Source organism: Artibeus jamaicensis, unplaced genomic scaffold (assembly GCF_021234435.1).
Source record: "Artibeus jamaicensis isolate MK-2021 breed Jamaican fruit bat unplaced genomic scaffold, CSHL_Jam_final contig_444, whole genome shotgun sequence".
NCBI lineage: Eukaryota > Metazoa > Chordata > Mammalia > Chiroptera > Phyllostomidae > Artibeus > Artibeus jamaicensis.
In genome coordinates this window covers 3,463,344-3,491,189 of record NW_026521831.1, presented here as the reverse complement: position 1 = coordinate 3,491,189, position 27,846 = coordinate 3,463,344, and the positions used below count along the sequence as shown (strand labels likewise).

The following is a 27,846-nucleotide window of genomic DNA, read 5'->3' as shown; positions in this document are numbered from 1 at the left end:
GGTAGCCCGAGGGTCCTGGATGTCCCCTGAGAGAGCCAGAGGCACTGTGGTTTAATGAAGCACCTGTTAGCCACACCCTAAGAATTAGGAGGAAAAAAGAAATTAGAGAAGTTGTGGCAAATAAAGAGACTTGTTAAGCGCGCAAAGCAAATACAGCAGGTTTTAGACCAGCTGATCTTACTTTCCTGCCCTTTGCTTCTATGGTTCCCCACCTAGAGGGTTCACAGTCAAACAGACACCTTCCCTGGGGCATTAGAGACAAATCGGACAGGATTCTCCATGATATTAAGTTTTCATTACCTTCACTACATATGTGTTTCATTTGTTTGATCCATAAATAACACCCCATAAACTTACAGTGCTATTACTACTTTAATAATATGTGAATATATAATGTGTAGTCACATGTTCAAAAATAGTTGTGTTGTCGTTGAATTAGCATGTTATCATTACTGATAGTAAAGGTCCCCCTTCCATTTAACTTCAAGAGCAGAAAAGCCATTCTCATTACAGGAGGAAGTGGTGTTTGGTGGAGCAGAGAGGATGGAGGGTGTAAGATGAGGCACCGCTGAGCTATGAGACGCAGGGCAAGTCCTTCACACCAGGCTCTTCATGCCCCCATCTTACAACCAAAGAAGAGTCTGGGTAACTAAATGACACAATGTATCTGAAAGTACTTTGTAAACTACAAGTTTACATTACAAACATTAAATGCTGAGGGAGGGATGGGCAGAGTATACTGTGGCACAAAGATCTGGGTTCCAGGTGACTGCCACTTACTAGGTGGATGGCCCGAGCCATTCTCTAAGCTTCCATCCTCTTGTATTTAAAATGGAAATTGTGACAATAAATGTGAAGAACCCAATACACAGTAGGTACTCAGTAAATGTCTTTTAAAAGAGATTGTTATTAGGCGTATGTCCTGGATGTGACATTTTTAACTGGGTATTGCCAAATGGATTTCATCATGGATTTAGACCCCTGTAAACAAATTTGTTTTCTTGTATTTTCGTAGGTATTTTTGGTAAGTTTTTCTTATTTGTGTGCGAATAATAACACCTGACTTAGCAAATCCTTTGCTTTTGATTTGCAAAGAGAAGAACATATCCTTTTTTTATTGATGTGTAATTGGCATACAGAGTTATATTGATCTCATGTGTATGGCGTTTGTATGCATTGGGAAAGGACCCCATGTGTCTCGGTACAAAGTTAGTACAATATTATTGGCTGTATTCCCCGCTCGGTGCATTACATCCCTCTGACTTATTTATTTTACAATTGGAAGTTTGTGCCTCTTGATCCCTTTACCCATTTTGCGCCCATCCCAGCTTCCCTCCCCTCTCTGTTTCTGTAGGAACAGAACATTTCTAAGGTGGGAACTAGTCCATCACCACTGATGGTGAACAGAGGGTGGGGGACGGCAGTGCGGCGTTCTCCAGGGCAGCTCTGCCCGTCACCTGTGTGGGCCATGTGTGCAATGTAAATGTTTAACAGTCCTGCTAAGAAAAGTAAAAAGAACAGAAAAGGTTCATTTTAATAATGTGTTTATTTAACCTACTATATCAAAAATATTCTAATTTCTACATATAATCAATGTAAAATTACTAATAAGCTGTATTTGATGACTTTCTTATATTAAGTCTTTGCGATTGGTAAGAATTTACACTGCCATCACCCCCTTTTCAGACTGGCCGCGTTTCAGGTGCTCCTAGTCACAGCGGCTTGAGGCTGAGGTATTGCACAGTGCAGCTCCAGAGTCCCCATGAACTGAGACCAGAAAGGAATTCAGACAGAGATCTCTATTGCATTGCTGCCTTTAGCAAATGGACTCCAGCGTGCTGGGCCAAACGGAACTCCCTGACTCTGTATTCGACTTGCATTGACATTGGAAGTTCCCACACACTCCGAATTGCTCCCAGCTCCTCTGTTACTGACAGGTGGAGGTGTCCCCCGCTTCAAGCCCCCTCCTCTGTGGGCTCAGCGATCCCCGAGCAGGGGATCATACTGTGACGGGGCTTCAGTGGTAGTCCTGGGCTCAGGGCAGTTCGTATGCTTTTTGCGGTGGGACAGTCTCCTTTTTTGGAGTTCAGGAGCACCTTTGAAAAGTTAATGGAAGTTATTCACAGAGTCCCCTGGAAAAATGCAACATGCTCGACCACAATGTTGCAGACAGTTTCAGGGGTTGTGTGGGTGAATCCGTGAAGCCCATCTGTTGTGTCTCAGGTGTAGAATGGAGGGGGTGGTGCACACCCATTTATGAGGGAAAAGGGGGCTGGGGCCTCACAGACCTGCCTGGATGTTGCAAAGGATGGCTGGGAAAGAATATACTCGAAACTATTACTGTTACTGGGGAGACCAGTAACAATAATAGGGAGCTCCCCCTCCTTGGTTCTTGTCTCAGCTCACAAGAGATGAATGCAAGTGAGAGGCAGCACGCCCCGTGGAACTGAGATAGCAGGTTTATTTATGAAACACAGTGGAGCACTGAGCTGCAGACGGGCACCCAGCTGGCCTGTGTGCCCTGACCATCGGGATTTTGGGGGGTCTCATGCTGGTAGCCAGCTTCTGGGTTCCCCTCCTCCTCCCCTCTCAAGACCTGGGGATGAACGCACAGTTTCAAGGGCTTTCTTTCCCAGCTAGTGGAAACGATACACACAGAACTTCAAGGGCTCCCCTCCTCCTTCACTACAACGGTTTTTCTTGTGATTTTCAGGCACCTGGCAATCTGACCAGACCAGGCTCACAGCCGCTGAGTTAGTGGGTGAGGCGTGCCTCCCTCCCTGCCTCGGTTTGCTCCCCGTCCTGCCTTAACAGTACCAGGAGTGGCCTCTGGAGGGAGCTGAGAAAGGAGAGAGAAACTTCATCTTTTTAAACATTTAAATTTTTCGTGAGATACAGCATTTCCTGAGCATATAGATTTTGCTTAAACACACACACACAATGACAGTGACACCAGCCCTTTGCTCCAGGATCCCATGTTAAAACTGTCCAGAAGGCTTCTGCTAGAGGCTGTGGGAAACCTGGTTGAACACTCAGTCTGCCAGGCACTAGGGATGGGGCAACAGGGATAAAACCCAGGGACTCCCCTCCGAGGGTGCTCGATGTAGACAGGTGCCAAGGTAGGCCATTGTAATTGCAGTGTTATCCCAGCACATCCAGGGTGCGTGTGGATCCCAAATGTGTGGGCACCCCTGGGTGAGTCCTGGAAGCTTCCTGGAGAGACAAAGCCTAAACTGAGCCTTCTCCCACTGTGGGAGGTCAGAGAGCGGGCGGCCTTCCTTCCAGCCTCAGTGGACAGTGAGTGGGAGTGTGGGCTGTGCTGGCGACAAGTCTGGGCACAGTAGCTTGCCCACAGGAGACAGGTCTCCTTCACAGAGTTTTACGTGGTACTTGACTTTGTCAGATTTGCATGTTAACCTTGATTACTCCTGGAACTGATGATGTGGAAGATGGGTTTGAAGGAGCTAGATGTAACTAGAGGCGAGGAAGCCAGTTGAGAAGCTGTCGAATTAGCCCAGGCAAGAACTGCTAAGGTTTGATGTGGGTTATCAGTTCTTGGACACAGTGAGGAATAGGAAAGAAATGCCCAGATTGCCTGCCAAATAAATTGCGATGGCATTAATTAAAATAGAAATTACTGGAGGAAAAGTGAGGGATGAAGACAGTAAGAGAGTAACTGACCCCAGCCTGTGTTGAGTGCTTCCTAGGAGAGAGAGGTTGACAGACTTAAAGCGGCCTGTGACTCTGAGTGGGGAAGGACAGGGTCAAGGTCAGGGAAAAGAGGGAGACCACCTAGAAGCCATCTTGCCAGCCTGGGGGCAAGAGCCAGCAGGCCGAGGCTTGGAGATTATCCAGGTGTCTCTCTGCTCTGTGTATTTGGACACTGAGGCCCACAGAGGGCTCACTTATCTAGGGCTCTCGGAGGACTCACTGGACAGCCAGGACCATCGGCCCGAGCCTCATGCCTCCTGAGCTTCAGATTGTATGGAAGTGCTAGTACATGGGATTAGCCTGGCATTCTTCACGTTTGCAGAGTATGTTTTCATTGGCAGTCCCTATCCCAAGTGCCAGGCTAGAAAAGATTTTGAAATGAAAACAACGTCTCCCCTTTGCACTTGCCTTCTAGTACACCCGTGGTCTCCGCATTAGTCCCGTGGTAGCATTGGGACCATCACCTTGTGTTACTGGTAATGAAATGAGCCTGGGGGAGGGATGAGAGAGTTGTCTGGAATCATGCTGCTACCAAAGGACAGAGCTGGGACTTGTCTCCGTCCTCAAGTTTTAAGGTCAGGCCATTTCACGATAATGTATAGGGCTTCCCTGACTCCACCTTCCTCCATCCATTAGTCCTCCATTTACACATCAACAATTCATGCCGGCCGGGGCTGCAGAGATGACTTAAAACACAGCCCCTGCCCAACTTGGCAGCGTTGGTGGTGGAGCGGCCCCTGGAACAGATCGCCGAAAGGTGTCCCTTTTGTCTGTGTGCTGTAGAATCATTACACACGGGCTGCCAGGGGACCCAGAGGAGGGAACGGGGCCAAGACCCTGGCCAGGCAGGGTTTCCCAGAGGATGTAAGAACTGTGGTCAGTGCAGGTGGGTGCAGTGGGGTGTGCCTGTCCCTCCGCATTCCACCTGCAGGTTCACAGGTATGTCTATCTGATCAGGGACACGTGTCCTGGCAGTAAACGCAGGTGGAAAAGGAGACCGAGGTTGAGTGGGAAGTGGAGGTTATGTGTTACAAGCCAGAGCTGAAACGCTTTGTGAAGAGCTGGAGTTTGTGAGCTCTTTGAGGGTCTGGCAAATGGAGAAACTGGATCTAGTCACTGTCCAGTAGGTGCCTCCAAGGCCAACGGGTTTGAAAGCTGCTACAGTGTGAGATGAGTGGACGCCCAGAGGAGGCAGAGCTGGGCGGATTTACCAGCCCGTTTGTGTGCGAAGATTTGAGTGGTGTGTGTCAAAACAGATACATTTGTTTCTAGATTCTAGGCCAGGATGATAGGATTTTTTTTAAAATCATGAACTCTGCTATTAGCTAGATCCAGATTAATGGAGTTGAAGAGGAATTTAGTGCAAGTTGAAGAGAGTCCCCCACACCAGGCAATGACTGCCGGGTGGTGGCAGTCGTGTGGAGGATGCACGGCAAGGGTTCCCTGCTAAAAAGTTCCTGTTGCATGTAAACTAGTGAGAAGGGTGGTCTGGGCACAGCTTTGGTTGGGCTTGGTGATGGGAAAAGTAACCGCTGCGAACGGTGCTACTTCATAGTGACTCCCGGCCATGCAGTTTTCTGTAGACCTGCCCATGAGGCGCAGATGAGTTGCAGTTTCTTAGTTGGAACCACCGCTAGAAATCCCCATGCGCGAGGAAGTTGGCCCGGCCTCGGTGGCCCCGAGTATTAGCAAAGCCAAGGGCTATGCCCCACACCTCGCTGACAGGCTTCTCTGACAAGTGAGCTGGTCCACTTTTTAACAATCTTTCCCATTCATTTTTTAATTTAATCTTTACCAACAGTGTAGAAATGAGGAAACCGAGACTCAGACCAGGTGCTGGGAATGCTCAGGTGGCCTGCTAGACCAGTCCCTCGTGGTACAGATGATGATGCAGAGGCCTCGAGGGCACTCGGTTGCCCGAGATCTGAGGGCAGGTGCAGTCCGTCTCCTGACTCCCAGCTCAGTGCTCACTTCTCTGCACCCTGCCACGTCCACGTGGCTTTTGCTGCGCAGCACGCATCTGCGTGTGATTCCTGCCAGGAGTGTTAGCTCGGCAGAGGATTAAATCAGTCACCAGCAAAACTACTTGAAAGAAATAGCGTTCAGCAAACTTGGACAAAGTTGTTTGGTTTTGGTTGTTTTTTTTTTTTTACAATATTCAGTTTGGGGTTTTTTTTGAAAATCAGTTCATTAATAAAGTAATTACATTACCTGTCAACCCAGGCTAAGGAACTAAGCCATACCAGCTGCCTTCCTAGTAATGGTTTTTGTTGGCCACCCTGGAAGGTGGTATCACTGGTTTCAGGAAAAGAGAATTGTACAATAGAATGGCCTCTGGTTTTAGAGCAGCCATTCTTGGCCTCAGCACTCGACATTTGTAGGGGGAGCATTCCTGGTCTTGTCCACCAGGCAGGGTGCTCCCCACAGCGGGAGCTGTGCTTTCCAGCACGGTAGGGAAATGGTGAAATTAGCACCCATTTCGCAGACCACTTTGAGTATGAAATAAAATAAGGAGAGTGAGATCGTTTCTAGAATCCAGTACAGTCCTTCTCCTGCCTTAGTACTCTGTTCACGCCCATCTTCACCATCACCTTTGCTCCTGCCCAACCCCTCCTGCGCTCAGGGTCCCCTGCGCTTTCCATCCGAGCTTGCCCTTTGTGTTAGATCTGATTGTCTTCCTGAGTGCAGGGTCTGGTTTTTTTTCAGCTCAATATCCCTGGCGTTCAGCATGGCGTGTGTCTTTTAATAGGTGTCCAGTGTTCCTTAAGGGAGTAAACCCTCATGTCAGTGCAGTGTTTTTCACTTTGCAAAGTACTTTCCCATCCTCCGTCTCCTTTGGTCCTCCCCAGAACTCCGTCTACTTAGAAAGAACTGGCCCTTATTTCTTCCCTTCATAGGTCAGCACACATTAGAAAGGAAGAGGTGGGATTGGGAACCTCAGTCCTGACTTCTTTCTGTAGCACTCCCTCCGTTCCCCCCAGTGGGGTAGGGGGCTGGCAGTAGACTGAAGTGTGAAAAATTTTCTGCTTTGTACCACCCTGGGTGTATTAACAAGACAGCCTCAGTCAGTGATGTCTGTTCTTCCTGCACGTCTGTGTTTGTGGTTACTGGGTGGAATGAATTATGGAATGAATCAATGGATTCCTGGAATGCTCTGAGGCCAGTGTGGGTGCTCATGATCTTAACCAGTCTTGACAGCTTTCCCCTCCAGCCATATCCTGAATCTCATGAAAGCCAGTTTTACTTCCAGCCTAATTAGAGCAGTTGGTCACCTCAAAACAGCTCAGAGCAGAAGTAAAATCTTCAGAGGAAACCAGTCTGATTTGATATGATTTTTTCCTCATCTTGTCATTGAAAAAATAAGTATTAAAATTTCAAATTGTAGGGTTCCTTTCTCTTTAAAGGCCTCTGAGACAGTGAGCGTGCAAGACTGAAAACCCAGAGTCTGGAGACCCAGGAGACAGTGTATATAAGGAGGAGGCATTGGGCTCTTTGTTCCTCCACAAACACTGGCAGCAAAATGGGGGCCTGGGTCAAGCATCAGGGGGCTTGGTTTCCAAATTCAGCTTTGCAACCACTATTTTCAGACCTTGGGCAGATCTCTTTCTTTCATAGGACCTCTGTCTCTTCGTTGAGACCTTTACACCCAAAGACAGAATCAAGTCAGAGTTGTGGGGCCATCTTTGACAACTGTGCAAAATCAGAGTCAAAGCAAGTCATGAGATCCAACGTCCTACTGAAGCAGACAGTGTGTCTCACTTGCAGCCAGCTGGGTGATCTCCGCCCCGCACCAAGGTCGCTTTATCTGTGGCTTCCCCTCTGAAAGCAAGAAGCCCCTAGCACAGAGCCCACTTCTCACCGCTGGACCTAATAGTCATCTCCCAGGGGCTTGTGTAGAAGAAGGGTTCTTTCCAACAAGCTCCGTTTCACAGGCTCAGAGCCAGTGCTCACATTCCCCTTCATCTCCCAGGCTGGACAGTCCTGCTTCTTTCAGCCAGTCCTCATAGCTTGTGATTCTCTTTGCCTCATCATCACTCACCCTCTCAGAATGCATCCAGGTGGCCAGTCCCTCTTGTATTATGATACCAAAAAGTGATTTCAGGATGCCATGTGTGGTCCAGCCCGGACAGAGAATGGGTTACATAGTCCACAACCTGCATCACAGAATAGACGACACAGGTACCCGATCACTGTTCCTGATTCAAGTTCTGAGTTCTGATGCTGAGATATATATATAACACCAACAAGTTTGCCTTATGATTTTTCAAGATGACTTATGGAGATGTTAGACACTTGGCTAAAAAGCACATGCAAAGATACACAGCATTGTGAGTAATTAGAGAAATGCAGATTAAAATTATAAGGAAAGATTACCACGCACTTAGTAGAATGGCTGAAGAAAGGCATTATGGACGATGCCAAGTGCTGGGGGCTGGGGGGAGCAGCAGCAGCTCCCTACGTTGCTCATAGGAACAAAAATGCCACAGCCACTCTGGAAACAGTTGGTCAGTTTCTTACATAGTCAAACATGTAACCAGCGGTCTCAATCCTGGATATTTATTCTCTAGAAATGAGAACTTACACGCACATAAAAACCTGTACAGGTGTACATTACTGATTAGAGTGGTTCTATTTATAATGGCCAGAAAGAACTCAAATGTTCTTCAGCTTAACAGAGGAACACGGTGTGGTACATCCATACAATGGAATACTACTCTGCCAAAAAAGAAAAAAAGAACCAAATTACTTAATAAGCACAGCATCTTGGCTGGATCTCAGAGGCAGTGTGATGAGTGAGGCAAGCCATCTTAAAAGGTCACATCCCATATAATCTCATTAGTGTGACATTCTGCGGAAGAAAACTACTGAGCACACATCAGTGGTTGCTGGGAGTAAGTTCTGTGGCTCCTCCATTTCCCATATTACTTTAACCTCCCCCGACTATTTTGTGCCTACCTATTCTGATTCTTGTTCCCTGTACCTTTTCCCCACATTGTCCCCTCTCCCTCCCCACTGATAACCCTCCATGTGGTCTCCATTTCTGTGATTCTGTTCTCGTTCCAGTTGTTTGCTTAGTTTCTTTTTTTAACCCACTTGATATGTCATCACTATTACATCAGCACAGCTGTATTGGAACTGGGGCACATTTCTTCCTGGGGGCACATCAAGACTTCTGGGGGTTGCATCGGCAAGGCTGGTTTGAAGGGAGCCGGTCTCCCGAGTCCCCGCCCCAGCGCCCATCTGTCTGAAACGAGTGCAGGCCCCTCCCCCATCACCTTCCTTGCCTCCTCTTTCCTGGCGCCTAGAGTCCATCACCTGCCCTCTCCAAGTCCTACAAGGTTCATTGCCTTGAGCGATAGCAACCTCAAAGAGTAATACCTCCCACACACAGAAGTTAGTGTATCTGGAATTTTTATTCAAAGTTGTAATACACTTTCCTAAAAAATGGTTACTGATTATTCTTGCTTATTCAAATGTAATTAAACCTCAGGAGCCCTGGCTAGTGTAGCTCAGTGGATTGAGCTCGGGCCTGCGAACCAGAGGATTACAGTTCGATTCCCAGTCAGGGCACATGCCTGGGTTGCAGGCCAGTTCCCAGTAGAGGATGCACGAGAGGCAACCATACATTGATGTTTCTCTCCCTCTCTCCTTCCCTTCCCCTCTAAAGATAAATAAATAAAATCTTAAAAAAAAAACCCTCAGGAAGTAAAAAATCACTAGATTTTTGGCTCCCCTCAAAATTTTTAACCATTTAAAAGAGTCATTCTAATCATTTTACAATTTGCAATTCAACAGTGTCACAGAATTGCTTGGTGTGTGGTGGTTCCATAAAGGAGGTGGCTGGGAGCCTGGACCTTGGACTGGTTAGCGTGCGAGTGAAAGTGGGCTCGCCAGCAAGTTCACTGTCTACAGGGTTAGTGCACTCTGGGAGGGGCAGCCTCCTCCCTGCTAGAAAGGCCCCTCAAGGATGTCAAGAGGTCAAAAAGCATACAAAATACAATCAACCGGGGGGCAGTTGTAGTAAAGGCGGTTTAGTAAACATGGAAATTGTTCTGGCGGGTGAAAGTGTTTGAAACTAGGTGCTGGTGGTGGCTGCACTGTGGGCGTGCCCCATACTGCCAGGCTGCCAGTGTGGGCCCGGGGAGTTTCGTTTGGGGCTTTTTAAAAAGATTTTATTTATTTATTTTTAGAGAGAGGGGACGGGAAGGAGAAAGAAAGAAACATCAATGTGTGGTTGCCTATCACATGCCCCCAACTGGGGACCTGGCCTGCAACCCAGGCATGTGCCCTGGCTGGGAATCAAACTGGCAACCCTTTGGTTCACAGGCCTGCACTCAATCCACTGAACTATACCAGCCAGAGAACCCCAGGAAGTCTTGATGTGCCCCCAGGAATAAATGTGTCCCAGTTCGAATGCAGCTGTGCTAATGTAATAGTAATGACCTATTGAATGAGTTAAAAGCAATTCTGTGACACCAGCTGGGTGTACTACAATTTAACTCAATTTCAACACTATCTATTTGGAGATCACATCAGATTCCACAGATTTGGGGCTCAGCCCCCTACAACTGACCGCTCCCCTACCCTACCCTGCACTTCAGATGCCAATTGCAAGTCCAGGTTGTTACCTGTGCTTCTTACCAACTGGCTATAAAGCACAGGTAGGTTAACATGACCCTTTCACTGGCTTTGATTAGTTTGCTAGAGTGGCTTACAGAACTCACTAGATTGTTTTATTGCAGGGGATATTGAAGGACACCAATGAATAGCCAGATGAAAAGATAGAAAAGGCGAGGTGTGGAAGTGTCCTAAACACAGGAGTTTCTGTCCTCGTGTTGGGGGTGCGCCACCCTCCCAGCACAGGGATGCATTCTGGTTCACCAGCTGGGAAGCTCTCCGCACCCTGCCCTTTGGGATCTTATCGAGGCTTCATTATGTAGGCGCGAGTGAGTAAATCATGGGCCATTGGTGACTGAGCGGAATCTCCAGCCCTTCTCTTGGGGGTGGATGCTGGAGCTGAAAGTTCCAATTCTCCAAAAACCTGCACCCATCCTTAGATATTAACATAAACACTGGAGTGGTTGGAGGGGGCTTGCTGGGAATGACAAAAGACACCTATTCACATTTATCACTCTGAGGCCATTTCAGGAAGTAAGGCCAAGAGACCAAATATAACAAGTTAGGCTCCCATGGCTCTCGTGCTTTGGAAACTCCAAGGGTTTAGGAGCTGTGACCCAGAAACAAAGACCAAATACATATTTCTATTATATATTATAGGCTGCTTCCTTTGTTATTTTCTTTTCAGTCTTTCTTTTATAGTGCTTGCACTTATCAGAGATGTTATGATTTTCTCCTGTGAATCCATCATTACCTCCTCAGAACACTCAGTTGCCTTGGGTAGCGTGAGTTTGGTCAGGAGCTTCTTTGGGATGGAGGTTTCTCAGGGCAGAGTGCCCTGCTATTGCAGACTCAGCTCAGCCATTTCTTCCCCTAAATGCTGAGATTTGAAACCATACCAAGGCCGTATGTATACCCTCTCTATGCCACTAGTAATTTACTCGAGTCCCAGTCTTTTACGCAGAACAGTTGAACATTCTGAACACTCACTGTGTACCGTGAATGGTGTTGGTCACAATTGGTTATAAAAGATGAGTAAAACATGGTGGCCTCTACCTGAAGGACAGGGATCTGTGACAACTAAATTGATGATGCTGTAAAATACAGAAGTAACGCAGCAGTAGGAATAATTTTCTCTGTCTTGGGGGTTCAATAAACACTTCGTTGAAGAAGTAATGTGTATATTGGGTCTTGAAGGGCAAACCCAAGTTTGGCTGCAGTCGGTCATGCAGCTTTTTGCTAATAGGTTTTCATGATGTGTCAGTGGTGGTAACTAATTCTGTGTAGCCATTTCTCCCTCCCCTTTTGCTTCACTCCTAAGACACAAGGACATTCTTGTGAACGTTTTCTGTATGTGTTTCTTAATCACCCTTTTATGCTCAAACATCCCACTAGGAAAGGAGAGAAGGGAACTTAGTCTCTTTACAGAAAAGAAACCACGATCCACAAAAGTGAGACAAATTTCCCAAGAGACATAGCAAGTCTTTTAAGTAGCTCTCCTAAGTTGAGTGTCTTTTAGTATAACTCTCTGATTTATTTTCTTCCATTCTACTTTTCCATTGGGATCTAGACCCATGGGAAACACCTCTTTCAATTCAAGTCAATATAGTCGTCATTTATTGAGCACTTACTATGTTCAAGATACAGAGCCAAATGCCTTCCCATTTGATTTCCCATGTGAGATTTGGTGCCCTTCCCTTTCATTCATTCGTTCATTCATTCATTCGTTCGTTCATTCATTCATATGTTCATTCATGCAATCAACAGGTACCCTGTATCAACTATACAGTATAGCAGGTGCTGAGCTCAATTGATAGTAACAAATTATAAGGTACCACCTTAAACCGGACATTTCTTAACTATCTCACTAAGTTGCTCTTTAAGTATCAGTAGCTCCTATCCTATTTTTCCAATAGTTTCTATTTCCCAGCAACTGATTTAGGAATCGTTGCTGTACCTGCAGTCCATAGTTATTACTACAACCAGTCTCTCCATTGAACAGATGCAGAATCCAGGGTTCAGAGTGGGGAAGTGAACGCCCAGGGACATAAGAGCATGGCCTATACTCCATATCTGGTAATGCCTTGGCCAAAAATCTTTCCACATTCCTTGCTTTTTCTCATAACACCACTCTAGTGCCTTATGAAAGGTAGTAACAGAGTTAAAAGAACGCCCCCAGAGTTCACTGTTACCCGTTTCCTCCTTATGAAACCACGAAAAGGCAGTAGTGACATGGGTGGGGGACAGAGGAAATGGGGGATGAAAGCGAAAGGCACATTTTCATAGTGAGGGTGTTTACCCTCAGGGTAACATCTTTAGGAAATCCTCAGAAAATGAAAAAGAATGCCATTTGGTACTTTAATAATCACACGCTACTGCTTCTGGCCATGAGAGAGTAACAGTAATGGACTTGCTCTCCTGCCAACAAAACTATGAAAGGGGAGAAATATGCAGAGCACCTCAATATATGAAAGATACTGAAACACAAACACACAAAATACTGAATTGTTGCTGTTCCAGGGATTGAACAGGCAGCACAGGACTCTGAGCCTTGAGTAAAGCAACACACATGATAAGCCCCACAGTGGGTCTAGCTTTCTGCAGAAAACAGACATTTAGAAAAGATGAGTACCAGAAAGGATAACTATATGGCTACATATAAAATAACTTTTATAATTTAACACATATTTGTGTACATGTACACATGGTCATTTAAAACAAAAGTATATGACATTGACCCTGGCTGGTGTAGCTCAGTGGATTGATCAGGGGCCTGTAAAGCAAAGAGTCACCAGTTCGATTCCCAGTCAGGGCACATGCCTGGGTTGCAGGCCAGGTCCCCAATAGGGGTGCACATGAGAAGCAACCACACATTGATGTTTCTCACCCTCTCTTTCTCCCTCCCTTCCCTTCTCTAAAAATAAATAAAATAAAATCTTAAAAAAAGAAAAAGTGTATGTCATTGCATTGTGAACATGTAATACACATGAATACTATACCATAAAGGATGGGAGTGGATTTATGCAGTTGAAAAGTTTTTACATTTTATGTGAAGTGGTACAGTATTATTTCTAAGTATGCCATACAAAGTTAAGAATGCATATTGTAATACTTAGAAAGACCTCTAAAAAATAATATAAAGATATATGGCTAAAAAGCCAATAGCGAAATTAAACTAGAATTCTAAAAGGTATTTAGTTCACGCAGGAGAATGTAAGAAAGGGGGAACCAAAAACAGATGAGACAGAAAACAAGTAGCAAAATGGTAGACTGACAGCCAACCATATCAATAAATTAAATGTAAATGGATTAACACTCCAGTTAAACAATAGAGATTCTCAAACTGAATGAAAAGGCGAGGCTAACTACAAGAGACACTCTTTAAATGCAAAGATACAGGCTGGTTGAGGACAAAAGGATGTGTGATAGGCAGAGTGATGCTGCCTCCCCACCCTGACCCCCAGAACTTGTGAATGTGTTACCTTTCAGGGCAAAGGGACTTTGCAGATGCGATTAAAGTTGAGGTTCTTGAGATAGGGCAGTCATCCTGGGTTATCCTTGGGCCCAGTCTAATCCCCTGAGTCCTTAAAAGTGGAGAATCTAAAAGAGAAATGAAAATGGTAACTCTGGGAAATGAGTGATGTGTTACTTAGCTTGATTGTGGTGATTATTGCACAATGGATACATATATCAAAACATCAAGTCATACAACTTAAATATACATTTTTGACACACCTCAATAAAGATGAAAAAACAAAAGCAAAAAGTAATTAGAATATGGCTGTAAACACAGATGAGAGTGGAGCACCTTTCCTGGCTGTGGTCTGAAGTAGATGTCAGGTGCACGGGAAGTCACAATGCCGCTGCACCTCTGGCCTTGAAGATGGGGGAGGGGCCCTGAGCCAGGGGTGCAGGTGGCCTCCAGAAGCCAGAAAGGGCAAGGGAATTATACTCTAGAGCCTCCAGAAGGAAAAGTAGCCTTCCAACACCTGAGCTCTGTGTCAGACTTCTGACCTACTATTATCTTTAAAAACAGATTATACATTTGAGTTGTTACAAGCTATAGGTTTGTGCTAATTTGTTACAGCAGGAATGGAAAACCAGTACAAGATGGAAAAAGATACATTAGGCAAATAGCATAAAAAAGCTCACATGGCTACATTAAAGTCAACTTCAAGATGAAAAGTGCTACCTCTAATAAAGAGGGACATGTCATACTGGTGGAAGGGACAATTCATCAGAAAGATATAAACAAGAGCTTCAAAATATGTGAAATTAAAGTTGACATAGTTAAAGAAACAAATAGCTCCACAGTTGGAGATCTTTTTAAACCTGTCTCTCGGCAGGGGATAGAATCATTAGACAAAACAAACAAATCAGCCACAACAAACCATTCAGAGTGTAGAAGATCTGAATGGCACTTGCTTGACCTATGACCTAACTGACGTTTTTAGGGCACTGCACCTAATTTCAGAATGCACGTTCTGTCCATTCTTGTTCGTACATTGAACAAGATAGACTACGTGCTGAGCCATAAAACAGGTCTCCGTAAATTTTAAAGGACTGAAATCACACCAGGTAAAACAAAAGAAGAAATTATACTGTGTTCTTTGACCACAGTAGAATTAAATTAAAAATTAATAATAGTAACAGATGTAGGAAAACACCAAATGTTTAGGAATTAAACAAAATCTAAATAATCTACAGGTAAAAGAAAAAATCACAAGGAAAAACAAAATACTTTGAACTAAAAGAAAATGAAAACCATAATACATCAGAATTCGTGGTTTGCACCTTATGCAGTGCTTAAAAGGAAATGTATCTTTGAAAGCCCTTTAAGATACATTTTCAACATTTGAAGTTCTTTCAACTCTTTAGTTAGGGCTGGTCTTTCTTTTGTGCTGGACTCTGTTCGGATGTTTTTTATTCTGTCTGTAACATCTTGTTGCATCGATTTGCTTACATGTCAGTCTCCCTTTCTCAGCAGAAGCCATTTTAGAACAGCTACTGCGTGCTTTTTAGTGCTTTGTCTCAGTTCTGAGCTCAGCGTGTGACTCTGGGTTCTCGGGAAATTGGGGGTGAAAGACTGGGAATGAATGGGGCTCATCCTCATGAAGACCCGGTAAAGCCCCAGGGTCACTTACTGAACCAGTGACAAAGCCAGGCTGCCAGTGTTCCTCCAACACGTCCCCTTCAGGCCGTGAGTTGCTACCTAAATCATCGGCACGTTGCAGCCTCCTCTGCAAGATGAGTGAGGGTGCTGCTGGGGTCTTGGAGCTTTTCACGGGGGCCTTCAGGAGGCCGTGGCCCTGACCCCCGCCTGCTGTGACGGACCGGAAAGCGCAGTCCTAGACCCGTCAAATGGCTCCGCCAGACACGGGCTGTGAAGTCGACAGGAGGCTGCAGCGCAGCCTGGTCCCACCACAGCCTCTGCGCTCATCCTCCCAGGAAGTGCTTGGAGGCCTGAGGTCCAAGCCTTAGGGGGTTTCAGGCCCTCAGTGGCTCTTGGCTGCCCGTGCTGGTGGGGCTGTGCCCACAGAGCCTCTTGTTTCTCCATTTTCTACCTAGGTTTCAGTTTCCAGCTTGGGTTTGTTTCCCCTTTGTCTCTGGTTCAGCTTCCTTTTCCTGTTTGGTTTTAAGTAGTCTAAAAAGCAAGTTGCTGCCTCCTGAGGGTCTGTGGTCCTCGGATCAGTGTGCCTGGTGCAAGTATAGGACTTATCTCTCCGGGTTCCCTGTGCTAAAGCCTTTCAGCCATGGCCATGCTGTGAGTACCAGGACCAAAGAGGGGACAGAGGGAGGTCAAGAGGAAACCTAGAATCATGACAGTGTAGAGCCAGAGGGGCCATAGAAATCACCCAGATCCCCTGTTGTACAACAGGGAGGGCAGGGACCACAGCAGAGAGCAAAGGACCTGCCCAAGGTCGCACAGGAGGGTATTGACAGCCTGCTCACTCTGCACCTGCCAGTCTGTCCATTACCCAGGCCCATGTCTCTTGCTGCTTATGACCTTCACTGGCTTCTGTGTCCAAAGCACTCTGAAGTCAGAGGTCTGCCTCGGACTGTGGGGGGGACTCCGATCTAGCTAAGGGGGTCGTGGTTAGGCTCCTGGTTCTTCTCTCCAGAACAGCCTACAGGTGTTCCGGCGGTTTTATCTGAATACTGAGCAGATAGGGAGGAGAAGAGGTTCCCTTTATAATGGAAGCTCCATGGACTGGGATAACAGAGTCCTGACGCCAGCCCGGGAGACTGGGACTGACTGGGCCATCGGTCACTGGGGTTGGTGCTGTTTAGCATGTGAAAGCAGCAGCTGGTCCAAGTCCATCTGCATGTCTAGCTGTGCGTGGTCTTCCCAAAGGTGAGGTCACGTTTGACCTGACCTTCCCCTGCCCTATGACTTTGTGGAAGATGGTGGAGATGTGACAGAGTTTTACCTTCTGGGATTTGGGGCGTTTGCTGGATTAACTTGTTATGGCTCTGTATCTCAGCATAAAAGTGTAGTTTCTCACCTTAAAAAGTACTTCATAGTGTTCAAAACGCGTTTTTTTTTCCTATTTTCCAGTTTGGTTCTTTCAATCCTATTGGGTAGGTGAGAAAGGTGTTATCATTCTGGTTTTGGGGGTGAGGAGGCCTAGCCTGTACCCTTGCTCCAGGTCACAGGGCTGCTTGAGGAAGGACTGGAACTGGAACCAACCAGAATGGCCTCACCCAGGGTTTTGTCCAGGACACTACAGAGCTCTCTAGAAGCATTGTGCAGTGAGTTATTAAAATTGACAGGAGGTGGAACTTGCCTGATGCTCCTGGTCAGCGAAGCGGGGCTCTGAAGGGGATTGGGGTGCAGAGCTCTCAGCCAGGCTGCCGGATTGCTTCTTCAGCCCGAGTCTGACAGGGCCAGGGACCTATGCTGGCCAGTTTTTTGTCATTTTAATAATTTGTCTTTAGCTTTAAAGAATCTGTGGGTGCAGCTGTGGAGAACAGAAAACTTCCCATTTCAAACGCATGCTAACTTCCAGGGTGGGTAGGGACCAAGTCACTTTCGGTTATGTCAGCTTCTGACTACAGAGAACAGGGTCAGAAGTCAATAGGGAGGAACTAGTACGATTTTTATAAGGTCTTTTTAAGTTGTATTGTAGAAATCTGAGAGGTTTCTATCTTGAGAGGGCCTCAGACACGATGTACAGTAGATTTTCTAGGCTAGGCATCTTACCTTCCACTTGAACCAAGTTAACTTTTATCTTTTTAAGTACTCCTCAGTATTTCTCTGGGGGACAAAAGTTGCATTGTTCTTAGTGATGAAACCACCTAGCTAGTCCAGCCATGGGGTACATAGGTCAGGAGACTGAGCCCCAGAGCAAGGCAAGACTTAGCTCTGTAAGTGAATTGCTGCGGTGGCCCTGGTTTTTCATGCCCCTGCCCCACGCGGGGCTGGCTGCACTCTCAGGCCCAGCAGCAGGGGGACCCCCATGCAGCAGCTATAGGAACTTGGCACTTTCGTTTTCCCCCCTGCGGACAGAATGGGATGGGATGTCCCTATCCTCAGTTACCTGGGTGCCTGTGCTGGGGACACAGAGGGCCTCCGCACGTGACAACGTGCCCCCTCAGGCGCCGTCCGGGCCATGTATCAGCCAGCCACCATTTTCTGAGCACTGTGTACAGGCACTAGGGTTCCCTCAAGGGAACGGCGCTGCCCGGTGTGTGCCCACGGACGTTGCTGCATCCACGGTGAAGGTAGCCAGCATTGCTTTCATTGTTCCCGTTTCACGGAGGCAGAAACCAAGGCAAGGAAGGAAGGAGTAAGTGGGTGGGCAACAGCCTCGGGCGCTCTCCTGATCGTGGGGGCATTGCTCCTGTGCCCTCGCACTCAGGGTCAGAGCAGGCCTCTGTTCGGTCCGGTGGGGAAGGCAGAGCTCTCAGAAGTGGAGAACACAAGTCGCAGGAGCCACATGGTACAGAGTAGTAGGTGTAGACAGGCAGAGTAACAGGACTTGAAAAGCTGGGGCTGTCAGGGAAACTTCAAGGAGAGGATGGGATCTCAGGGAAACTCTGAAGGACAGGCTGATTTTTAAAAAGAACCGAGTGGGCATCCCAGTCAGTGTCCCCCAGGCCTGCTCTAGGTGACAGGGATCCAGCCAGAGGTGAACAAGACAGGAGGTCTTGTCCTGAAAGAGTCGTGGGGGCAGAGAGGGAGGGAAACAGTCAAGCAACCAGAAATAGAAACAAACAAGAGCAGCCTGGCAGAGAGCGACTGGGCCACTGCCTAGCCAGGGCTTGTTGTGTTCTTAGAAGTCAGGCTTAGCTTCGGCCTCTTGAAGAAACTTGTCCCATTTTGCAGAGTCAAGGTTAGAATCAGTCCTCGTGATCTCAGTTCTCTGCAGTCTCTGATCTCACACTGTTGATGGCCGGAGACCCAGGGAGACCTCCCTTCTCTGGCCTCCAGTAGCATCTATGCGTCTCCGTCAGTCGCCGCCTCCCCTCGCTGCCTAGAGCTCTTCCAGGGCAGGACGCGGAGCTTCCGGTTTCCATCTGTCCCTGAGCCGAGTAACTGCTCTGCACTCACTCAGCTGTCCGTTGGACTCAGTGTGGGGACACAGTCTTATACTGGAGTTGGTAAATGGTAGCCCTCATGTCCACATGGCTTATGGGATGGCTCCCAGAGGATTGGAGGCCTTGAAAAAAAGTGTGGGAGTGATGTGAGATGAGTTCAGTCTGCGACTATCAGACTCTCCCGACAGTTGGCGGAGTGTTTTCACCAGATGCCAGCAGACCTCCCACGGAAGTGAGGACCAGCTGTCCAGGCATCTGGGACAGTGGCAGCCTGGCGGAGAAAAGGCACACGTCTTGATTGCACGTGATACAGCAGTCCGGTCCTCCCGTCCGACCCTCCCAACCAATTTGGATGGAAGAAAAGGGTCCGGGTTTACCGCTGAATTTATTCTTCATTTACCAAGAGCCTTTCTTTCACTCTTAACGCCCATGAAAACAGGGCAGACGGGCTTACACACCGCCGTCCGGGTTTCCGCACGTTGTCGTGTGCAGGTCTAACTCACTGTCTTCACTGCCGTGATGCAGCAGTTCTCAGAATGTGGTCAGGAGACCCCTACCCTGTTGGGGTCTGCGGGGCAAAGCTGTTTGTAACAAAACTGAGACAGCATTCGCCCTTTTCACTCTTGTCTCATGAGTGTACCCGGCACTTTCCAGAGGCTACATGGCATATGCTGACATTGTCACTATGGCAAATAATGAAACGTGTGTTTGTGTTACTGAAAATTCTCAGCTTTAATTTTGAATACGGTAAACATAGACAGACGTCACGGACACAAACAGGGGCTTTTGGCATCCTCATCTTTAGGGTGTGCAGCAGTCCTCAGAGACGTTCTGCCAACCGCTGCTGTGAGTGCGCAGTGAAGCGCCTGCGCTACAAAAAGCTCGCTCTTGAGGTTGGTTCCCACGGGGGGGGGGGGGGGGGTCCTCCGGGACCGGAGAAGAGGATGTGGGGCCTTCTGTCGCACTAAACCACACTCTGAGGCAACGTCACATGTCCCAGACAGGGTGGTGGCATCAGAGGGGCCTTCTCACTGGATAAAATACTTCAGAATTACCATCTAAGTTTAGAACGTGGCATGAAACCTATCGCAGGCCTCTCGCCACGCACCCTGTGGACGTTCACAGGTCGCTGAGGAGAAATGACCTTTCCATGGGGAGACCTGGTGACCAGCCCTTAACCCGCCTCACCTCTCTCCAAGGGCAGGCAGCCAGCGCTAGGCCCTGCCTGACGGGACATGACACGGTAAGTCCCCACTGTCACTGTGTCGCTTCTCCCTGTTCACTCTGATTCGGTCACAGGGGGTTGGGGGCGGGGATCCAGGCACGGAAAGCCTGCAAGACGATTGGCCTGAACTCACCACACAAAATTCAGTATCATCAACAAACAAAAAAATGGCCCAACACTCCATCTTTAAACAGATTAAGTAGATAATAACTCGAATGTAATGTGCGAGTGGATCCTGGTTCCACAAAATTAAAACATTTTAGTGGGAATTGGGTAAATGATCAATTTACTTAGTGCAATATTGGAATTTAAGCTACATATTAGAATGTCAGTATTTTAAAGAATGTAGCCTAAACACCTTAGGAGTGAAGTATGGTATCTGCAACTTACTTTCAAATGGTTCTGAATAAAGTGACATTAGAAGCAATGTCACATGCATAACAAATTCTCTATGAAATGCAGCGGAAAACCCCTATTGCACAGTGGGAAGTAAGACCTATGATGTAGCCCCTTTGTGTATGAGCCTAGGACATTGGGAGACCTACCCCTCTTCAGGCCTGTTTACTCCATCCCAAAAAAATTACCTCCAAACAGTCCCCAGCTCTGACAAGGCCATGACTCCCGGTCTCTTTGTCACTGGATGGGGACCCGGTGATGACACCCATGGTATAGGCCTTTGCATTCCCTGGGACTGAGCCTTGAGGAGACGGGAGGCCCGGGGGATGGCTGAGGGTGCTGCGCTCTCCGCTCGAGCCTTTGCTGACACTGCTGCCTCTGCTGGAAATGGTCCCGTCCCTCGGGCAGGACGCAGCATGCCCTTCCCTGTTCGCACAGCACTTGGCACACACCTTCAGGCCCCGCCCTCGGCAGAGACGACGTCTTTCATTTAAGAGGAGGTTGGGTTTTGTAGAATACTGGGCACGGGAATGTATTGGTACGTAATTGGTACTCAGTAAATGCGATGTTGTCTTGGTTTACTTTTTAAACAAATTCAGGAAGGAGGGAAAGCAGGAGTGGCCAGATCTCAGGTGGGTCGTGGTCTCTCCTGACCGCAAGCATTCTTGAAAGCTGAGAAATATGACACCTGGCCAAACCAGGCAAACTCAAAAGCAAGCCTTTACTCAAAGACACGGTCATTGTGGAGAGTCCCCTGGGTCGCAGTTACTGGGGCTATAGAGGTGAACAATATTTTTAAAACAAACAAACAAAACTCCGGCTCGTGGAAGGAGAGAAAGCCGCAGCCTTCGATGCACCGGCAAGTGCAGTGATGGTGCCAGAAGTTTCGCAGCGCCTTTCCAGTGGGGGGTGGAAACCCGTCCCAGGAGGTGACAGACACGTGAGGAGAGGCTCCAGGGGAGTCCGTGCGCAGGGCAGGGCGGAGTCCTGGCGCGAGAGGTGCCCCTCCGGCGGGGTGGACAGGACGCCGCAGCCCCGGCAGGGCAGCTCCGAGAATGGGCTCTGGAGGCTGTTCAGACTGGTCCACCTGGGGTCTCACCTCACGCAGGTCTGCTGTGATGGAGCCAGCACTTCTCTCGCTCGCTAATCGTGGTCAGTTAACTGCGCTCTGTGTCCCTCAGTCTTATTCGAGCCCCAGCGGACTTAAAAACTGGTCAGGAAAGACCGTCCATCCCTCATTGTACACAGCCGGGCGCTGCCTTCCCTTGGACCCCGTGGGCAGCAGGCGGCAGGCCTGGCAGAGCTCGGACTCTGACCCAGTGCTCCCCTCTCTTCCCCACACTGTCCCCGTAGCTGACCGTGTGTCTCCGTGCCTCTGGTCCCTGTCCCCTAGGGGAACAGTTGTCAGAAAGGGGCAAGAACCAAGCTGGTGCTGTCACAAGAGCCAACAGAAAAGTGTTGAAGGGGAGCTAAGAGGACAAGATTGAGGGCGAGCCTTGTCACCGAGAGTGGCATGGGCAAGAGGGCCGGAGCTCTGTGGCCTGGGACCTGGGGAGATGGCATGACAGCCTGAGGGAGCTTGTGAGTGGAGGGGACATCGAGGGAGTGAGGCCTCCAGAGAAAGGAGGAAGGTGGGGTCCCGGCCAGCGGTGTCTCCCTGCCTGGGCAACTGGACAAGCCACTTAATGTGAAGTCCGGGAGAGGTGGCCACTACCTCACAATGGTGGCTTTGAGCAAAGGGGAGGGACCAGGCCACTGCTCCCTGCTGCTCCCAGCGTTGGTCCTGGAGGTCAGCCGAGCTCGCCGTGCACTGGGGCCCTGGACAGCTGTCGGGGCCTGCGCCCTCCGTGCTGGCCGCTGCAACTCTAGCCTGCTTTTCTAGTTCACTTTCGTGGTTTGTATGTTGAAAGTAAACAAGTCAGGACTTCACAGACTGCATGGGAGTCTGCCTCTGTTTTGCTTGGCTTTGAGAACGTTTATTTATAGTCACTTCTCTCTGGCCTCCCCCTGTTCCCTCTCTCACATACTTGTCTCGGCAGCCGCCAGGCCGTGCCTGTTAAGGTGGCGGTGCGTGCTACACCCAGGAGGGTGCAGAGGGGGGCCTGATGATCAGGCCTGGGCCTGCCCTCAAGAAGCTCATGGTCTCAGGAAGAAGATAAACTCTAAATAGCTACCACGAAGGCTGGGAAGTGACCAGAGGCACACAGGGCCTTGGCGTGGGGCCCGGGGCAGAGACACACTCCAGTTAGGCACACAGACAATGCCAGCTGGATACTGGGCACCTTCATGTAGAAAAATACTTAAGTATTATTAGCTTGTTTTACAAGTGAGAATTCCTCCCCGCAAACCCTGTATTTTTCTACAATAGCAGGATATCACGTACCCTTTTTGTCTGTTTTTCCTGCTAGATTGTAATATCCTCAAGAGCAGAGACATATCACCTTCATTCCCAGGTCCTAGCATAGTGCTTTCCTCTTGATGGTTACTAAGTGAATGGCAATGAAGAGATGTTTTCTGAAGGCAGGGACACTTGACCTGAGCTTTGTGAGACAGTGAGATGCAAACCTGTGGACGTAGGCAGGAGAGAGCATATTAGGCCAAGGAAACATCTTTGATTTGTTGAGTAAGACCAGAAAGTCATTGTAATTGGCCCACACATCAGGAGGATGCTTTTGCTGGCAGGCCCAGCCCTGGCGCTGGGCTGATGGTTGGGCTGTGTAAACAGACCACCCCTCCCTCCCTGACCTGCACCAGGCAGCGTGTGGACAGTGTCAGTTCCAGGATAGCAAGGAGGGGCGTTCCCCGGGACCAGCAAAGAACCTGCGCTGTTGTTTCAGAACTCCAGAGATAAAGGGTGGGCGAGGAACTGTAGCCTGAGCCCTTGATTACCTGCAGGGGAGCCTGTCTTGGGGAAGTGGCTCTTGTCCTTGTGATGCTCATGCCCAGCAGAGGGACCTGAAGTAGACAGACGTCGCAGTGTCCTGTGAAAGCCGTTGAGGTGCTGAGGCAGAGGATATGCTCACAGGGCTCAGAAGACCATCAAACTCAGCCTGAGCTTCAAGGGAGGCTTTCTAAAGGAGGCGGTATGCATCTTCAGTCTTTAGGATGAGGAGGAATTACTGGCAGGCTAGGCTGGAAAAGCATTCCATGCAGAGGGAACAGTGTGAGCTAGAGCTAAGAGGCCATAGAGAGTAGGGCCTGCTGGGGACCCATGAGTATTTTCCCCAGACTCCGCCTGGGGTTGTGGGTCAGCTATGAACAGGCAAGGGAGGACCAGATTGTGAAGGGTCACCCTTGTCTGCCAAGGAGCTGTAACAGTCATGACACCTTCTTCCATGCTGTGGTATGCCAGGTAGCACCCCAGGCCTTTTCATCTGCCCCATAACCCCATGAAGAAGATAAGGACAGAGCCCTGGCTGGTGTAGCTCAGTGGATTGAGCGCAGGCCTGTGAAGCAAAGGGTCGCCGGTTCGACTCCCAGTCAGGGCACATGCCTGGGTTGCGGGCCAGGTCCCCAGTAGGGGCCACGTAAGGGGCAACCACACATTGATATTTCTCTCCCACTCTTTCTCCTTCCCTTCCCCTCTCTCTAAAAATAAATAAATAAAATATCTTTTTTAAAAAGAAGAAGAAGATAAGGATAGAGAAGGAAAGATTAGATACAAATAAGGAAACTGAGGAGCAGAGAAGTGAACTGACTTGTCTGTGGTCATGTAGCTAGTAAGTGGCAGAGCTCCCAGTGAGAGGAGAGGTGCCGTCAAATTTGCATTGTCTGAAGGTCTTCTAGTGACGAAAGTCAAAGATGAGTTTTGAGACGTGAGACTTGAACCCAACAGCAGGAAGATCAGCCAGAAACCGAGTGTGGAGGTCTGAAGGAGAAATAGCGAGGGCAGGGACAGGGCAACTGGGACGGAGAGAAAGGAGCCAGCCAAGTGCTCTCCGGAAGGAGCCAGCTGACAGCCATAGAGGGTGAGGCAGAGAGAGGTGGCTTTCTGGTGGCAGACTGGGGAGACGGGGTAGGGAATGGTGAAAGAGCGCTTTCTGGTTCTGGCACGTTGAGTTGTGAGGTCTCTGGAGTACATCCAGGTGGAAGCTTCTCGCTGTTGGAAGTGGGGTGCCACAGCTTAGGGGAAAAGGTCACGATCAGAGTCATCCCTGTGAGATTTGACAATGTGTTGGTGGTCACATGACCTGCCCTGTGGCTGAAAGAGCCCATGGAAAGATGTGAAAGTGTTTCTCAAGTTTACTTTGTGGACCATTTACATCAGAATCAGCAGGAATGCATCTTAAAATACGGAGACCCAGGCCTCAGCTGAGACTGACCAAATTAGAGTCCCCCAAAGAGGGGCTGAGGGTTTGCACTAAATAAACTGCTTACCTGATCCTTACAATGCAGTTTGAGAGCCGCAGGCAGACGGTGCAAAGAGAAGGGAGTCTAAGTAGTTCCTGTTGGGGGACACAAAGATTTAAGGTGGTTTCAAAGTGTGTTTTGGAGCAAAGACTCGTTGAGGACATGGTCAAATCCTACTTGAGAAAAAGCTCCTATGCTCACTTTTATAAATAATTTCCAGGGACTTTCAACACTCTAAGCCTTTCCATGGACCCCAAGTTCAGAACCCTCATGCAGTCAGTGAGCCAACCAAAACCTGTGAAGGAAACAAAAGGAATCACCAGAGAGGTAAATGGAGAACCAGCAGGGTAGTGAGACTGGGAGTCCAGTAGGAGAGATTCACGAAAATGAGGAAATAGGCAGCCATATTGGGTTCAATGAGAGAGATGGAGTGATTTGAGAACCGAAAAGCACCCATTGGAATCAGGAAGTGGCAAGCAGTGATCTGGTCTGGGGCTAAGTGTATATCAGGGACAGAAGCCAGGTGCCAGCAGGGACCTGGAAAGTAAGCAAGTGGTGAGGAAGTGGAGGAAGCTAGTGTGCAGGCAGCCAGTGGGGGGAAGGGACAGCTGGGGTCGGGAGTGGGGGGTACTTAGGAGGTACAACCCTGTGGCAGTTGTGGTGGTGAGGGATCGAGGAGCCCCCAGCAGGGTGACACTCACCCTAGTTAGCTGGGAACTATGCTGGTTTTGCCACTGAAGTTCCCACCTCCCAGGAAATCCCTCCATCCCAGGCAGACCTGGGGGTCCCAGTCCTGCTGGGAGACAGGATCAAGCAGAGTGGCAGGTTGTTCCATCTGGCGGGAACCACAAGTCCGGGATGGGGCAGAGTAGGATAAGGGACAGTGCTGGGGAGAGACCGTGCATGAGGTGTCGATCCAGTAGGGCACAGTGGCAAACACAAGGCCTGCGAGCCAAGTCTGGTCCTGCACCTTGTTCCTACCCGGCGGCAGCGCCGAGCTCCTTGCCCCTAGTTAAGGAGTAGTTACATTTATATTGTCCTAAAATTATATTTGGCCCTTTGAAATCAAAGGCTGATGCGGCCCCCGGTGAAAGTGAGTTTGAAACACCTACAGTAGGAGATCCGAGGCAAAAGAATGTGGCTCCCAGGCTGGCCCTCCAGAGGAGCAGAGGAGGACAGTCCGCATCCCCTGCACTTCCCCGAGCAGCCTGCCCACCTCTCTCCCCAGGCCCGGACCAGGCGGAGCCAAGATGCCCCTTCGGAGGCAGCAGCTGCCTCACTTTGCACAGCAGGCCCACCCTGAGAGTTGCGGTTTCCTGACTGTCTGATCCCAGGCCTTCTACGGCGGAGAATGCTGATGGTAATCTGTAACAGATGCGTTTGTTTGGTAGCTGCTCTCCGGGAGAATAAATGGACTAGGGTTTTGAAAGGCATGTCCCCATGGGCACACAATCATAAACGTACTTCACAGTTACAGAGTCATTTCTTCAGCAGCCGGTCGTTAGGGTCTACAATATACAAGGCCTGGGTTTACCAGGGGAAAACAAGAGTCCCTGCCTTCCAGGAGCGCACAGTCCAGTGGGGCAGACAGGTACACATGCAGGTGCTGAGAAGCAGGGCACTCGGTGAGTTCTCTGAGGAGAGTAGAAGTGAGCATGGGGCTGGAGGAGCCCCTGTCTTCTCTTACAGGCCCGGGGGCTGTGCTTTTCCCACGCCCAGCCCCGGGTGTTTTCCAGCAGCCTCTGTGGTTAGCCCCGCTCCTCTCTGCCCGCTTTTGGCTTTTGCCCCCTTCTTCCCTGACTTACGAACCTGCACTCTGTTTTCCAGTTTTTGTAGTAAGTGCCCAAAGGAGCCCCGAAAGGTATTTGCAGGGTGGAAGGGATTCCAAGGTGACTGTACACAGGAAAGAGTATGTGTCAGCCTGTGACACATTCAGAGACTCCTTCCTGGTCATGCGGGGAGTTGGGGAGCCAGGGACCAACGCCAGTGGGGCCTGGCGCCTGCACTCTTCCAGGAGGGCCAGGCCAGGGGAGAGGCGCAGACTCACGCTCCACAGATGAGGAAACTGCTCAGCAGCCTGTTAGGCCCCTGGGGGTGGGGCGGGTGGTCGTGGGGGGTGGGGGTCCATTGACGTGGCAGTTTCCCACCAGGAGAACATACCAGAGTATTTTAACCAATTTTCCCCACTTATCATCGGGCGGTTCTGGTCGTATCATGAGAATCAGCTCTAGCTTTTCCCGGAAGTACCCCCCCCCCGTGGCCCCACCCGGTGGTCCTATGAGCCGGGTGGGCGCGAGCGTTGAGGCCACGCCTGCACAGGCGCACTTGGTGTGGGGCCTCCTGTGGGGGGAACGCGGGAATAGACTTCCTGAGGTTAGTAAAGGAATTTTGTACATTCGTGTTTTTTTTTAAAGAGTGTAGTCGTTCAAAAATAATATTTTTAAAAATAAAGTACTCGTGTATCAAACTTCCTTTCCTCAAATGACATGTGATTTAGACAGATGAAGCCTCTGCAGCCCTTGGATGTGTGCGTGGCCTGGTTTGCGTCCCATCCCAGGGAGCGCGCTGAGAAGACGGCTTAGTGCCCAGAGCAGTGTCGGAGCTGGACAACAGTCAAGATTTCATTAAAAACAAAACAAAGCCCAAAGGGATAATAAGCAAGACGAGTCTGCAGTGGGGTAAACGAGTGTCTCCTGCGCCGAGGCTCTGTCGGCATCAGAAGAGCAGAGGCAGAGGAGCACTATTCACGTGGGGTAGAAAGAAAAACAGGTTTCTTTGGTTAACCACAAGTTCAGTTTGAACCTAAAGTGTTAAAAACAACAGCAGAAAAAGGAACTTGTGGCTGTAATAACAATAAGGATAGTTATTGGTGTTTGAGTACCTACTAGGGGCAAGCACCCCTAAAAGGTGTGTGGGGGTGCAAGATGCCCCAGGTCACGTGCGGTTGTCCACACAGCACCTGGCCCTGCCTCCCACCGCGGCTGCCAGGCTCCGCCACCCCCAGG

The 27,846-nt window shown here is 48.9% G+C and overlaps 1 protein-coding gene and 1 long non-coding RNA gene across 7 annotated transcripts in view; one reads left to right on the top strand and one right to left on the bottom strand.

Annotated features, from left to right (window-relative positions):
• The window catches only part of EVL (Enah/Vasp-like), a 119,300-nt gene that overhangs the window by 44,577 nt on the left and 46,877 nt on the right, over positions 1-27,846 (top strand). For 2 of the 5 annotated variants that reach the window (XM_037130422.2, XM_037130417.2), the window contains exon 1: positions 15,963-16,093. The exons of 1 other annotated variant lie outside the window; for it this stretch is intronic. In XM_037130422.2, coding sequence (XP_036986317.2) covers positions 16,083-16,093 — 11 coding nt within the window. In that variant the 5' untranslated portion in view covers positions 15,963-16,082. Of the gene's footprint in view, positions 1-15,962; positions 16,094-19,995; positions 20,114-26,069; positions 26,202-27,846 lie in introns of those variants that run through there. 2 more of the 5 variants (XM_037130421.2, XM_037130418.2) reach the window with 2 other exon arrangements.
• On the bottom strand, positions 1,622-15,864 carry LOC119037997 (uncharacterized). Of its 2 annotated transcripts, none has more exons than XR_005080330.2 (3): positions 15,474-15,864; positions 13,812-13,929; positions 1,622-7,865 (listed from the first exon to the last, which is right to left on the bottom strand). It is a non-coding gene; the product is annotated as an uncharacterized LOC119037997 (long non-coding RNA). The 2 variants fall into 2 exon arrangements; XR_005080331.2 differs by lacking the exon at positions 1,622-7,865 and adding an exon at positions 8,299-8,427.